The 13,933-nt window shown below is 44.6% G+C and overlaps 1 protein-coding gene across 37 annotated transcripts in view; it reads right to left on the reverse strand.

The window, feature by feature from the left end:
* The window catches only part of SUSD1 (sushi domain containing 1), a 145,683-nt gene that overhangs the window by 25,978 nt on the left and 105,772 nt on the right, over positions 1–13,933 (reverse strand). For 14 of the 37 annotated variants that reach the window (XR_010382774.1, XR_010382775.1, XR_010382773.1 and 11 more), the window contains one exon: positions 13,831–13,924. The exons of 13 other annotated variants lie outside the window; for them this stretch is intronic. Coding sequence is in view for 17 of the 24 variants with exons in the window: in XM_064490418.1 (XP_064346488.1) it covers positions 13,831–13,924 (94 nt within the window). In the remaining 7 variants the exon portion in view is untranslated. Of the gene's footprint in view, positions 1–1,069; positions 13,522–13,748; positions 13,925–13,933 lie in introns of those variants that run through there. 10 more of the 37 variants (XR_010382777.1, XR_010382778.1, XM_064490414.1 and 7 more) reach the window with 10 other exon arrangements.

The raw sequence follows: 13,933 nt of genomic DNA on the forward strand, positions 1-13,933 counted from the left end.
GTTATTTTCAAAGGCTTAATAAGCAAGTCTTCTCCTTCCTGTATCTACGTCCCTGCACCCCTCCACCACCCAGCCAATCCAACCCATCATCGACGCCTTCATTTTCACCTTGGTAATGCCTGCCCTACGTTAGGATGCCCCTCTGTTGTGATCTTAATGTCTCTTAAGAAATTTTCTGCCTTTGTTTATGTCCTATAGCACCTCCCTTCTTCCATTACTGGAATTTCCCTCCTAGTCTTCTCCGCCTGACAAAACCCTACTAATTAATCTTTCAAGGGCCAGCTCAGACCCCACCAGAGCAGCCTTCGCTGCCCCTTCCCACTTCTTTTTCCTGCACCCCCTCCCTCTGTCACTTTGCTTGTCACTCTGAACTGTTCTGTCATGGAGAAACTCCGTCACTGGAGGCCGGCGGTGTTGTGAAATGAAGTTTGGACTGATTTCTCAATCGCAAGGGGGAATGCAGGGGCAAATGAAAGCAAATGACATCAGTTCGTTTCAGTGGGGCAAGGGTCCAATCTGCTCGTAACGGATGCTAAACAAAAGTCAGACAGGGCTGGATTTTACACTTCCAGTCTCATTCCTTGGAAGGTGTACTGGTAAGCTTCCTGGCTACACTTCAGACAGAGGACACACAGCAAGTCCTTCTTTGGGTTTAAAAAACACGACTCAGACAGAGACGATCAATTGGAAGCCATCAATTAGAGGAGTGTTAAGCAAGAGAAGAAAAAATGCTACCTGAGAATAGAAAGATTGAAGACACAGGCTGTGTGAGTTAGGATGGACATCACACCTAGCCTTTGGACAGTGGACATTTAGGTCAGAGGTCTAATGTCCACCTGGCTTCCTACCCCCATGTTCTCACGTTTTCATTTGTGGCCCCATTTTTGCTGGTGTGAGAAAAATTAAAATCCAGCTGTGACCTCCAGAAGAAAACATCAGCAGAACTTGTGAATTGTCTGACAGGTCTTGTTAGTGATGTGGAAGACTTTTATGTAGTAAGCCTATTAACTCTTTATTAACCATACTTATTGCAAACAAGTGTTGATGAAAATAATCAACAAGCAGTGAATAATAAGACTAGAAAAGAGTTTTATTTGAGCCAAACTGAGGACTAGCCCAGAAACCCGCTTCCCAGATGATTCTGAGAAACTGTTCCAGAGAAGCAGGATTTTCAGCACAGTTTTAAATCTTGTCAGAACAAAGAACATTAAACAAGTCAGGGTTACATTTCTTCAAGATTTCAAACAAAAAAACAAACAGCAGACCAGCATGTACACAGGGAGTCAGTATGGTCTTGGCACCTGGGAAGGGAGCCTTACCATCAAAGGAGGACCAGCATCAGCGTCTCAGGAAGAGGGACATTTAATCTTTATTTTTAATATGGACATTCTTTCCTTCTGGTCAATGTGCTCTTTTCTTTAATAATGAAAGCAGGTGTACAGTGTATGTTTGATAGGCCACAAACAGGTTGTTTTAGTTAGCATAAAATTCAAGTGAACTCATGTGTAAGCCAGAATGACTGCCCTGTATCTCCATGTGTGAACATCCTTTTTTATCACAAGTTTTCCCCAAATGGTTGGCCGCTCAATCCCCTAACAATCTATCATTCCTCACCCATTTGAAATTGCCACCAGGGCTTTATACTTAGCAGGGAGGACCACCAGTAAAGTTCTTCTCCTAAAGACAGACTGGCTCTACCGGTGGGCTCAACGGGGAGCCAGAGCAACGCCAAGCCAGCTGGAAGATGACAGTCAGCAAACTTGTAGTTAAAAAAAAAAAAAAATCTGTGGTGATTCAGCAAGCTTACTCCTGAAAATAATAACTTTTTAAAAACCCACATGCTTTGGTCTTGGAGTACATGGCCTAAGTATTAAGTTTGGAGAATTTCCAAAACACAGTGTAACTCAGACTAACTTAAGTGACGATTTCTTTCACTGGGTGTCAGATCCCATCCCTTTGTGCTATAGAGAGTTTAAAAAAAAGTGCTTTACTTTCACTGTAAGTATTCATTATAAATCTTACAAAAATAGATGGACGTGATTCTACTGACCTGTCACCACCCTCAGAATGGGGTTTGCAAGGCACTCCTTGAAACTAGATGTGAATTTACTGAGATCAGAGACTGTCAGAGCTTCTCAGTTGAAATGCTTGAAAGTTCAATAGAACTGGTCATCCTCTCCTTTGGACTTAAGTTTCAGGCTCTCCTCCCACTCAGAGAGTATTTGCTCAAAATAATTTCGTTTTCCTGTTGCTCCATTCAAGCCATTTCTTTTTCTCTCCGTTTACCAGCACGCAGCACGGTGGCTGACCATGCAAGCAGTTATGCAAAGCAGAAGACACAGAGCAAAAGAAAGGTACGTCAATTTGGAAACTTTATGAGAGTTTCCAAAAGTACAGGCTAGTGCGCAGCAGCAGAGCGGACGTAGCACATGCCGTTTGTTCTTGGGAAACTGAAGGGAGGTCCCAGGAATTAAGGGCAACGACCTGGATGACAAAGCTGACGAGAGCTAGGTGGGCAATAAAGGGCCAGCTGGCAACCTGCTTGCAGGCAGAGGCTGAGGGCGATGACCTGGCTGGTTAACCTTAGAAAGCTAAGTGTGCGATGCAGTCAATCAGACCACAATCCCAGGCCAAGTGTGAAAGAAACACTTTTATCCCAACATGCACAGGCAGCCTCCCGAGGCACACAGTCAACTCCCCAGCGCTGTGTGTCCCTCCAGGCCTCCTGCCCTCCAGAAATAGGTCTCTGCTTCTTCCATCTCATCCAGGGACAAGCCTTGGTCTTTCCGTGCCTGGCTCTAAGGAAGACTCACGTGCTCTCCCAGACGCATCTCCGGTGTGGGTTCCAGCTCTTCATGAAGCTCCAAACCCCATCTGAGTGGTCTCTCTAGAGAAGCCTCCAGGGTCTGCAGCAGCAGCCGGCAGGGAGGAGGAGGGAAAGCCAGAGGAATGGCCGCTGAGATGAGGGGCAGTGGAGGAAAGTGGCTGACACCAGAGGTGCGTTACAGCTGGAGACTAAGAGACACCGTCTTGCGAGGGCAATGTGGGAGGGGTCCTTTGGCCTTTGTGGAGTTCCTTCAGCCTCCGTCTAATGCAGCAAACTATCCAACATGCAACAAACTCAGCCTGACACCCAGACCTGTTGGCTATGTATTAATTTGCTACAAGAAATCCAGGAAGCAGAGTAAAGACAAACGCTGTATGATACCACTTGTATGTGAAATCCAAAAAATACAACAAACTGGTGAATATAACAAAAAAAAAAAAAAAAAAAGCGGGCTCACAGATGTAGGGAACAAACTAGTGGCTACCAGCGAGGCGGGGTGCAATATAGAGGTCGGGGAGGGAGAGTTACAAACTGCTGGGTGTGAGATAGGCTACAAAGATGTATTGTACAACACAGGGGCTGTAGCCAATATTTTCTAATGACTGTAAATGGACTGTAACCTTTAAAATGGTATAAAAAATTTTTTTAAATTATTTTACACAGGAAAAAAAAAGGAAATGAATGCAGATCACAGGCAGCCAAGTCAGACTCAGCTGTTTTGTGCCCTTGGCAGCAAGCTGGAGACAGGCTGGAGTCTTCAAGTCTGGCAGCCCTGTGCCCCTTCTCCCTTATAGGGTCACATGCAGTGTGGACATTTACATTCTCTAGCCAAGATCAAGACACTGTCTTCTTTGTCTGGTGCAGAAGTTACACAGCCCAGCTGCTGCCCCCTCCTAGGTTCTGTGATAACAATTCCCCTCTCCTGGGCACTGCCCCTTCTTTGGCCAGAAGGCAGCATGGTGGACAGCCTCACAGCTGTCCCTGGCCATCCCAGCATAGCAAGGACCACGCAAACCATCAGTGTCGGCGTCACCTGGTGTTCGTCTCCGTGAGATCTCAATAAACAGTGATTATCCAAAGACAACCCAAGTTCCTCCTGGCTCTTGGAGCTGAGCCCTCTTTCAGGTTCTAAGATCCACTGTTCACTGGGAGGCACCTTGGACAGAGGGAATCATGGCTTGTGGCCAAGAGTTGTAATCTCCAGCTCAGCCATTCTTGGCTGCACACAGCTACTGCCAAGTCCTTGGTTACAGAGGGTCTTGGGGCTGGGGAAGACCTATGTGCTCTCCAGAGCTGGTCCCTGGAGCTCTCACCACCATTTGGAAACGCTGAATCTGGTCAAGGTTGCCTTATCCTGTCCAGCCCACCAAGACTCAGGACAGCCACTTCCAGGGACCACAGGATCGAGCCCTTCAGGCCACACACTAGGCTCTCTCGAGTTTGGCAGAGATAGACTTTTGCAGGCCAAGCTCACAATTTCTGAATCCTGCTAAGCCAAAGGCTAAGAGATGGGACGCATGCCCGTGGACCCAGAGAAATGGTGACGTTTCTCTGCCCCAAATCTCTGTGCCTCGCTCAAGTGAGTACAACCAGTCCAGGGTGGGAAAGCAGTCTTACAGATCCAGTTACCTTCTTGAAACCTGTGGGCCATGGGCTACGTCCAACCCTGGCAGCCTTGGCACCTCTCCTTAGAGAAAACAGAAGCAGTCCTAGGCTTTTGCTGTAAAATCAAGGAGCCATGTCCGAAGAATCCAGGAAATCCTGTGGTAGGGTTTAAAGTTTCTAATTGATTTTTTCTTAGTAACTTATGGTAGGCAAAATTCTAAGATAGCCCTCATCATCCCCTGCCACTTGTGTCCAAAGCCTGTATAATGTTTTCCTTTTGAGTATGACTTACTTTTAACCAATAGAATATGGCAAAGATGAAGGGCTTTTGCAAATGTAATTAAGGTTCCAAATTAGTTGATTTTTTGGTTAGTTAAAGGGAGATTATCCAAGGTGGGCCTGACTTAGTCAGACAAAGGCCCTTTTTTAAAAGAGGGGCTGGGCCCTCCCTGCATTCAGAGATTCTCCTTGCTAACTTGACAAGTTAGGCAGCCTGTTCAGGAAGCCCCCGTGGCCAACAACTACAGATGGCCTCTAGGAACAATGGCTGGCATCTAGGACCTGAGGACAGCTTCCAGCTGACAGCCAGAAAAAAGTTGGGGACTTCGGCCATACAACTGCAAGGAAATGAATTCTGCCAACAATATGAATGAGCATGGAAGAGGGGTATTCCCCAGTCAAGCCTCCAGATGAAGATGCAACTGAGCCAATACCTTGACTGCAGACTTGTGACGTCCTGAGCAGAGAATCCAACTGCACTAAACCTGGAATCCTGAGACCCACAGAAACTGGGGGATAATAAACGTGTACTGTTTGAAACCATTAGGTTTGAGGTACTTTGTTACACAGCAATAAAAAATAAAACAGCATATTTAGCCTTTGCTATAATCTTCTCACAAATATTCCACCTTCCTGTTTCTAGTTGTGCCCCAAAATCACATTACCAAAGATTCACACAAAAAGTTTTTAAGAAATCTGAATCAGCACACTGTGCAACAAGGAAGAAGATATTCAACAATCAGAAATTTCAGAGAATTTTCAGAAGGTCAAAAATATAACACGTTAACAGCTGACAACATAATTCTTAAGGAGGAAACTATTCTTGTTTAAAAAATTACTTTGGTAAATATTTGGGTAAGGGTGGATGCTTAGGTCATAGATTAGCCAAAAAAAAAAAAAAAGCTAAATTATTCAGCATTTCAGGGATTTGATAATGAAGATGGGAAGGATGAGAACTTTGAAGAAGGATAAACAATACCCACTTTTAACTATTTGTATATCTGAAATATAATGTTCTCTGTTGTAGGCAGAGTAATGGCCACCAAAGATGTCCACATACTAACCCCAAAGTGTGTGAATATGTCAGCTTCCACGGCAAAAGCAGCTTTGTGGATGTGATTAAGTTAAGGATCCTGAGATGGGAGATTAGCCTGGGTTTTCCAAGGAGGCCCAAAGTACTCACAAGGATCCTATTAACTGAAGTGGGGGGGGGGGCAGGGAGGACAGAAGAGTCAGAGTCAGAGAGAAATGTGAAGATGCTGCACTGCTGGCTTTGAAGATGGAAGAAATACCACAGGCAAAGAATATAGGCAGCCTCTCAAATCTGGAAAAGGCAAAGAAATGGATTCCCCTTAGAGCCTCGAGAAGGAACACAGCTCAGCCAATACCCTGACTGTAGCCCAGTGAGGCTCAGGACAGACTTCTGACTTCCAGGACTGTAAAACAGTAAATCTGTGCGGTTGAAGCCACCAAGTTTGTGGCTATTTGTTACAGCATCAATAGGAAACGAATACACTCTCCATTCACATTATCTAAATGCGCCAAGTCCTTAACGAGGCTCTGGGTGGGAATTATGGAAAGGAGCGGAGTTCCACAGGCAGGTCAGTGCGGGTGGAACAGGGACTCCATGTGGGAAGGTGAGATGATCTATTGCCTAAACCAATCCATAGGAAGCAGAAACTAGGCCCTAGAGTTGATCATGGGAGTGTAATGCACCCACCTCTACCATCTCATGGAACTTTCAGAAATCTCAAAAGACAGCAGTGAATGCTCCCACAGGTTTGGAATAGAGAATTAAACCAATCTTATCCAAATCTTAGGTGTCTTGGATTTACATTGAGAAGGAAGCCAAGCAGTACCCATCAGCTTTTGATTTGACATGTGCAACAGGATATTAAATGGAACACTTTCTCTTTCTTATGAAATTTTATTTTTTTTTGTCTTTGAATAGTGATATGCTTACATGTTTAAAATCAAAACAAAATAAGAAGATAAACACTTAACAGACTCTCCCTTGCTCCATTCGTAACCATTTTCATTAATTCATCACTATTATTCCAGTGTTTCTTTATGGAAAATTGAATATTCTCATTCCCCACTCTTTCTTACATAAAAGACAGCAGACTATATACACTATACCCCACCTTGTTTTTCTCATTAAAACAATACAGCTCAAAGACCTCTCCATATCTGTGCACAGAGTCCTTCCTCATTCCTTTTTTACAACTCAGCCTATCCCACTGTGTGCAAAGAAGTATCAGAGTTCATTTAACCAGCTTCCTCCTGAGAGGCACTGGGGTTGTTGCTAAGCCTTTACTATTATAAACAAAGTAACAATGAACAACCCCGTCATGTGTCATTTTGAACACGTACCGGCGAACCCGTAAGGCAGCTCCCAGAAGCGGGAGTGCTGGGTTAAGGGACAAAGGCAATGTAAATATCGCCAGATTTCCCGCCACAAAGGTCGCACGGTTCTGTGCTCTCACTAACAACGTGTGACTGCCTGCTCCTCCACAGCCTCCAAAGACAGTGTGTTGTTAAGTCTCTGGATTTCCCCCAACTTGATAGGTGACAAATGACCTCTCAGTAATTTGCTTTTTTCTTAAAAGTCAAGTCAAGCATATTTTCTTGTGTTTCAGAGCCACTTGCATTTCTTTTTCTGTGAACTATATTTTCTCATCCTTTGGCTCCAAATTGAACACTTTCTGTTTTGACCAAAGTTCCAAAAAGCTGAAAATAATAGGTTGCAAGTACTCCCATATTCTAAAATAAGGATTTCCAAATGGCCTTGTGACCCTTAGCCCAATACCCAAGAAACTGGTTTAAAATTGAAAAAGTCAAAAGAAAGTAGTCCTTTGGGAAAGCTGATGGCAAGCTGTTTATTTTACATCCCCCACCATGATGGTAGGGGGTAAAGGGACCTTCCTCAGTCCGTGCCTGGAAAGAGGAGCTTCAAGGGGACCTCCACTCCCTTGAATTCGTGTCCCCTAAAGCTTCAGAGGACACAGTGGCCTGGTATCTGATTTCAAGGATAAGAAACCCGAAGGTCAAGAAGCTGAGGCTGTCAGGCCAGCAGCTTGATAAAAAAGTGGAAACCACATTGGAAAGTACTGGAAGCTACACTTCCACCATGGAGGACACAGGGTCTAACGGGTAAGGAAACTAAAGTCTGTGGCTGGAGCTCTCTGTGATGGTAGGGCAGTCCCTCATTTGGCATGGCAAAGATCTGAGAGTTTCCCTGGGTCAAGGAGATACCCAGAAAAGTAACTGAGTTGGAGGAGCCATCGTGATGTGACTTCTCCCCAAAAGGCAGCTCGCCCGAGCAAGGGGACGCTGACAGTGCCAGCAGTAAGTGGGCGTGGGGTGCACTCTCAGAGGCAGGAGCTGAAATACTGACTCGGGGGTTCTGGATGACAAGGCATAAAGTATCTGGCCATACCCAACAAAAAATAAGCATGAATTAACTTGTAAGTTGAGTATTATAACACTCTAGAGAGGGACACACACAAAAGCGAGAGGGAAACACACATTACATTCTGCGAGAGGAGCCCTCATTCCTCATTCCCAAGGAAAAAGTATGAAGATTTGGGGTGGGGGGCAGGGAACATGACCAAATAATTCTTTAGTTTATGTGTCATAAACATGTATACATGAATAAATATATCATAAAACCTGAGAATACTCAGAATTAACAGAAAAAGAGTAGTAACTGACTTTTACTTGATATTAAAAAAAAAAAACTATCGTAAACTTACAGCAGGTGGTTCTGGCACAGAAATAGATCAACAGAGCAAAAGAGAAAGTTCAGACACAGACTGTAGTCTGTGATTCAGTATACTACTCAAACCTCTACGGGGGAAAATTCCAGTTAAGGGCTATCAACAGAACTGGCTAAACCATTTAGTAACAATAAAAAGACACCCCCACCTCGCTCCTTATACTAAAATAAATTTCAGATGGATTAAAGCTTTAAATGTTGGGTTTTTTTAACTGCTGAATTATAGTTATTACCTTGAGACTGGAAGGTCCTTCTCAGCATAGCACCAAAGGCAAAATACGTAAGGAAAAAGACTGATACATTTGACTACACAAATTGAAAGCTTCTGTGTGGCGATGTATGGCACAAAGTCAAAACGGAAATGACAAAGCAGGAACTTTGTTTACAAAATATGTGACAGCTAAGAATGAAAATGACTATAATACAAAGAGCTTTTTCGAACCAATATAAGGCAAGCCAAGTACTGAGGGGAAAAAAAGGCAGTTCACCGAAACAAAACCACACGTGACCAATCAACGTGCAAAATAGTTAGAGAAATGCAAACAGAACACTGAAAGGTCATTTTTCACCGACCAGATTAATCAAGATTAGAGATATCCATGAGACCCAGCAGTGCTGAGGCTTCCTGCCAACGAGAGTGTAAGCTGGTATGAACATTCTATGACATTCCTCTGACAACATGGAGTAAACCTCAAATGTATATAGTTTTCACTCCAGTAACTTCAAATCTAGGAATTTAGTCTAAGTGATACTTGCTTACAATTATACAGACATGTATAAAAGCAGTAAACATCTGGAAACACTCTAAATGCACAACGCACAGTAGAGTGTTGGGGAAATAAATTGTGGTATAAACTTCCAATGCCGTCCCTACTGATGTGAAAAATGTGTCCAAGATGTGTTGATAAATGAAAGAAGCATATCACAGACTACGTGCCTAGTCTGACCCCGTTTTGGTAACCCTGAGATGTGCCCAAAAAATACGGATATGGAAACACAACACACACACATCACCAACATGGCTAGTTCATACTCTTTCTCTCTCTGAAACAAGGGGCATACCCTATTTTTTTTTTTAATCAATTTGCCTCGCTGCATCACCTGCCCACAAATGGGCACAGAAAAAGCCACACTCTCTCTCCTCTCCAAGATCAGGCACCTGAGTTTACCCAACAACAGCTGGGATAGGCAAAAGGTCCTTAAAACACTGTTTGATTGACTACTACCACTGGCTTTCTCTTCAGTGAATGGATTGGGGAAAAAAAGGTGTAGAAAATCAGAGTATGAGATTAGCAATAAAAAGGGAGCATTGAGAATCCTTGTTTACTTCCTTTAAAATCAACTTAAATATTAACTTTATGCCCAGCTACTGTGGAATTTCAAGATAACCACTTCTGCTCTGGTCTCACTCTTAAGGCCCAGTTGCAATTTTAGGTCCTGAGTCATGGATGGACTATTACCTACTTCCCCTAGTCAACCTCCATCTCTTTGGTTGGTTGTGGCTCCTTCTAGAGGTGATAGAGGGAGGCACCTACAGTGAAAAGACAAGCATAAAAGGACACGGTGATGTAATAGTAAAGGCAATGCTTTAATACAGACACCGTTATATATGTATTTATGTATGTTTGGAAGTGTAAAGGCCTGACTCTCCCAAGAACCAGAAGGGTCCTGTCAAAGCCCAGGAATGAGAACTAGGCTTGCAGGCACCATACTCAGCCCCAGAGCCGTCTCTCTCCATCCTAAGATGGGGAAGCGATAACCCCTAACCTTCCCACCACAGAGAACTGCTGTGCAGATGGAACAAAAGAACGGGTATACACAAAAACTATGGTGGACATAAATAAAAACTAGAGGGCACCTGCACCCCAATGTTCACAGCAGCACTATTTACAATAGCCAAAACATGGAAACAGCCTAAATGTCCATCAACAGGTGACTGGATAAAGAAGATGTGGTATATTTATACAATGGAATACTACTCAGCCATAAAAGCCGACAACATAACGCCATTTGCAGCAACATGGATGCTCCTGGAGAATGTAATTCTAAGTGAAGTAAGCCAGAAAGAGAAAGAAAAATACCATATGAGATCGCTCATATGTGGAATCTAAAAAACAAAAACAAAAACAAAAACAAACAAACAAACAAACAAAAACAAAGAAATAGACTCATAGACAGAGAATACAGACTTGTGGTTGCCAGGGGGTGGAGGGTGGGAAGGGATAGACTGGGATTTCAGAATTGTAGAATAGATAAACAAGATTACACTGTATAGCACAGGGAAATATACACAAAATGTTATGATAACTCACAGAGAAAAAAATGTGACAATGAGTGTGTATATGTCCATGAATGACTGAAAAATTGTGCTGAACACTGGAATTTGACACAACATTGCAAAATGATTATAAATCAATAAAAAATGTTAAAAAAAAACACCAAAACTAGAGGGGCCAAGCAATCTGCCCCATATCTGGGCAACCCCCCGATTTTGAGTCCTAGTAGTAGACTGGATCGTAGTGCTCGCCTCCTCAAGACGGTTAAGGAAAAGCTCCTTCCCCCATCCCCACCTGGGGATCCAGCTTCACTCAGTGGCACTCACAACCCAACTCCAAGCGCTACCCGATCAATCCTCGGACAGAAGGACCCTGCATGATCCTAGGAAGATTCACTATCGGTCTCCTCAGACGCTCTCTCCGCCTTTACCAGGAATCCACTTGGGAGAAAAAAGAGCTTTTTGTAGTAAAAAGCTACCTGGCAAATTCAGAGACCTTAAAGCTGCCTTCATGTGTATGAGAAAACGGTCAGAGAAGAACTGCAGGAAAATGCTGCCTCCTTCTTGCAAATGCTCAGCATCTGCTTCGGTTAAGTATTAACACCGAGCAACTCTGTGTTAACAATTTGGAACATTCAGAGGGAGGGACAAAGTCTATGTTTTGGCGATTCTCATTTCTTTCATGAACTGCTTGTACATTTCTGCACTGTCCCCAGAAGTACATTTTACTTAATATTTAGTCACTTATTTTAACCAGAGACTTGTTGATACCAAGCAAGTGGGATTTCTTCCTTTCAAGGACAATTATGCCAAGTTTCCATGCGGACAACTGCAGCTTCTTTGGCAGCTAATGCTAGAACTAGAAATTAGCGGGACTACAGAAGCATGGTGTTACGGAGCCAGTTAAAAAATAATGAAGAAGAGAGGCTTAGCTTCTCTCTTTGGATGAAGGAGGCTTTGTTAGGAAAATTCTTCCTCATCAGAGACCCTACCCAATATTAACTACAATCATTTGTAGTGATTTCAAAGTTAATTCAAGAGCTGTGAAAACAGTATGAGTTCAACTGTTGCACATAAAAATTAAAAGTAGGAAGCTATCGGTACTAGCCTAGTGAGAGCTTTACTCTGTAATTCACCTGAGATGAGAGCAGGAAGGGTTCTACACTCTACACGTTGATGCTAAGTTGTGTCTGGGTGGTACCTCAGAGGACAAGGGACAATTACTCCTAATACTGCCTAACACTGGTGGAAGGGCAGGGCTGACAGTTAGCCTTGAGTACTCTGACTCCTCCTTGCTGAGAGGTTATGCTTTGGGCCAGATCCCCGGCAGGGGGAGTAGCTTCATAGAGCTTCCACCTATTCCTACTGTTGCTCGTGTCTTCTCAGCTGCTCACAAGCCCAGGCTCCGATCTGTGCCTCACCGAAGCCCAAGCCCACCCATCATGCCAGTCCACCACGTCAGAAAGACTGTCCCTTCTCCTCAGGATCACAAAGCTGCCCAATTCCAGGACTGCATCCTTACATGCTACACCCTGAGTTGTGCAATCTAACTGTCCCCTCCTCTCCATCCCATGCTATCTGTTCTCTAGGCTTGGAGAGGGAGGGAGAAAGTGGAGGAGGACACCACTGTCACTCAGAGAAGCCACGAGCCACCATCCTTCTCCCTTCATTCCTTGCTGAGCCTTGGAGTTACACTGTTGGTTAGGGAGGACAGTTCAAGAACACTGATTCGGGCTTAAAAGTCAAATCTAATACACTCCAGCTGTAAATTCCGCACATTGCCAGTGCACTCGGGACTGCTTACACCCAAAGTGTCATGGTTCATGATAAAGTGGCATTCACAGTTACTGACGTTGTAGACAAAAAGGGATGATAATGTCACCCACATAGCTCCCCTCCCCTGTAAACACATGGACTCTGGCCATGGGCTTGATATTGTTTCAACCCATTGTTACCGCATGACCACCGAACCTAAAAGGAGGGATAGAGAGCATTTTTAGAAAACACTCAGTTAAAAAAAAAATTAACCAAGGCTGCTATAAACATTCATGTGGAAGAGAAGAGCTGTCTTAGATGAACAGAATATTTTTACTGGAATGAAGACTTACGGCTTTTGAATACATTTAAGACAAACGGGACTGGGTCAAAGCAATGCTGCCTAACAGACGCTGCGGGGAACTTGCCAGAGGGGCCCAGCTAGTATGCTTTCCAATTAACGTAATTGTAGGAAAGGGGCTTCTAAAGGGTCTGACACGTTGGCCCATGTCACTGATCTCTGTCCTTTCCAATGACCTCCTTCACAAAGTTACATTCTAGCCTACACTTAAGTCTATCTCATTAATTACTGTGAAAGAATGGATTCTGAATTAGTAAGAGAGACGCTATAAAGGAAGACACAGAGACTCTCTTGCATTCCGTGTCTTGGGGGGCTGACTCTCAGGCATCACTCAGAGGGGAACATGGGCCCACCCATGGGACCTGCAGCCTGTGGGCAATGCTACTTTGTATATCAAGGATCTCAAGTTCAGAGACACAGAACCAGTTGTGAGCAGGGAAGACATCAGCTATTCCCAAGGGTCCTCCTTTGGGGGGATTCCAAATAGGCAGTCACTGTCTTGAGTCCAGTAAGGGGGCCAACCTGGGAATGGAGAAAGTTGCAGGCCCACACTCAGAGGCCTCGGTGAAAGCACCTGAGAAGCTGTCATAACATCTGCCCCAGCAGCAGCGCGTCCCCTTCACATAGCACCCACCTGCAGTCTAGACATGGAGGAGGAAAAGAGGGTTCACTGACACACTGGTTTTCCGCGGTGCACCTGTGTGCAGCTCATGCACGCATACGGAACCAGCCACCACTGACCCTGCTTTTCCTGGAGCTGGAGGGCACCCCCCTCCCCCTGCTGAGGTGCAGTTACTCCTGCCTCTCCCCGGCTGAGTATCCGCTGCGCCCAGGGACAACATCTCCCCACGTCCCCCCTTTGACCTGCCTCCAACCCAGCTGTTCTTCATGACTTCAGCTCCATCCTCTCTCCATTCCACTCATTTCTCCAAAGTGACAGTCTCACATACCAGGCCGCTGAGAAGGAGAGGAATGCGAGGACAATCACAGCAGCCATGGAGCACAGTGCAACACCCACCATCTGCGGCAGCACGAGCGATGAACCTGCGGGAC

This window comes from Camelus dromedarius, chromosome 10, assembly GCF_036321535.1.
Source record: "Camelus dromedarius isolate mCamDro1 chromosome 10, mCamDro1.pat, whole genome shotgun sequence".
Taxonomy (NCBI): Eukaryota; Metazoa; Chordata; class Mammalia; order Artiodactyla; family Camelidae; genus Camelus; species Camelus dromedarius.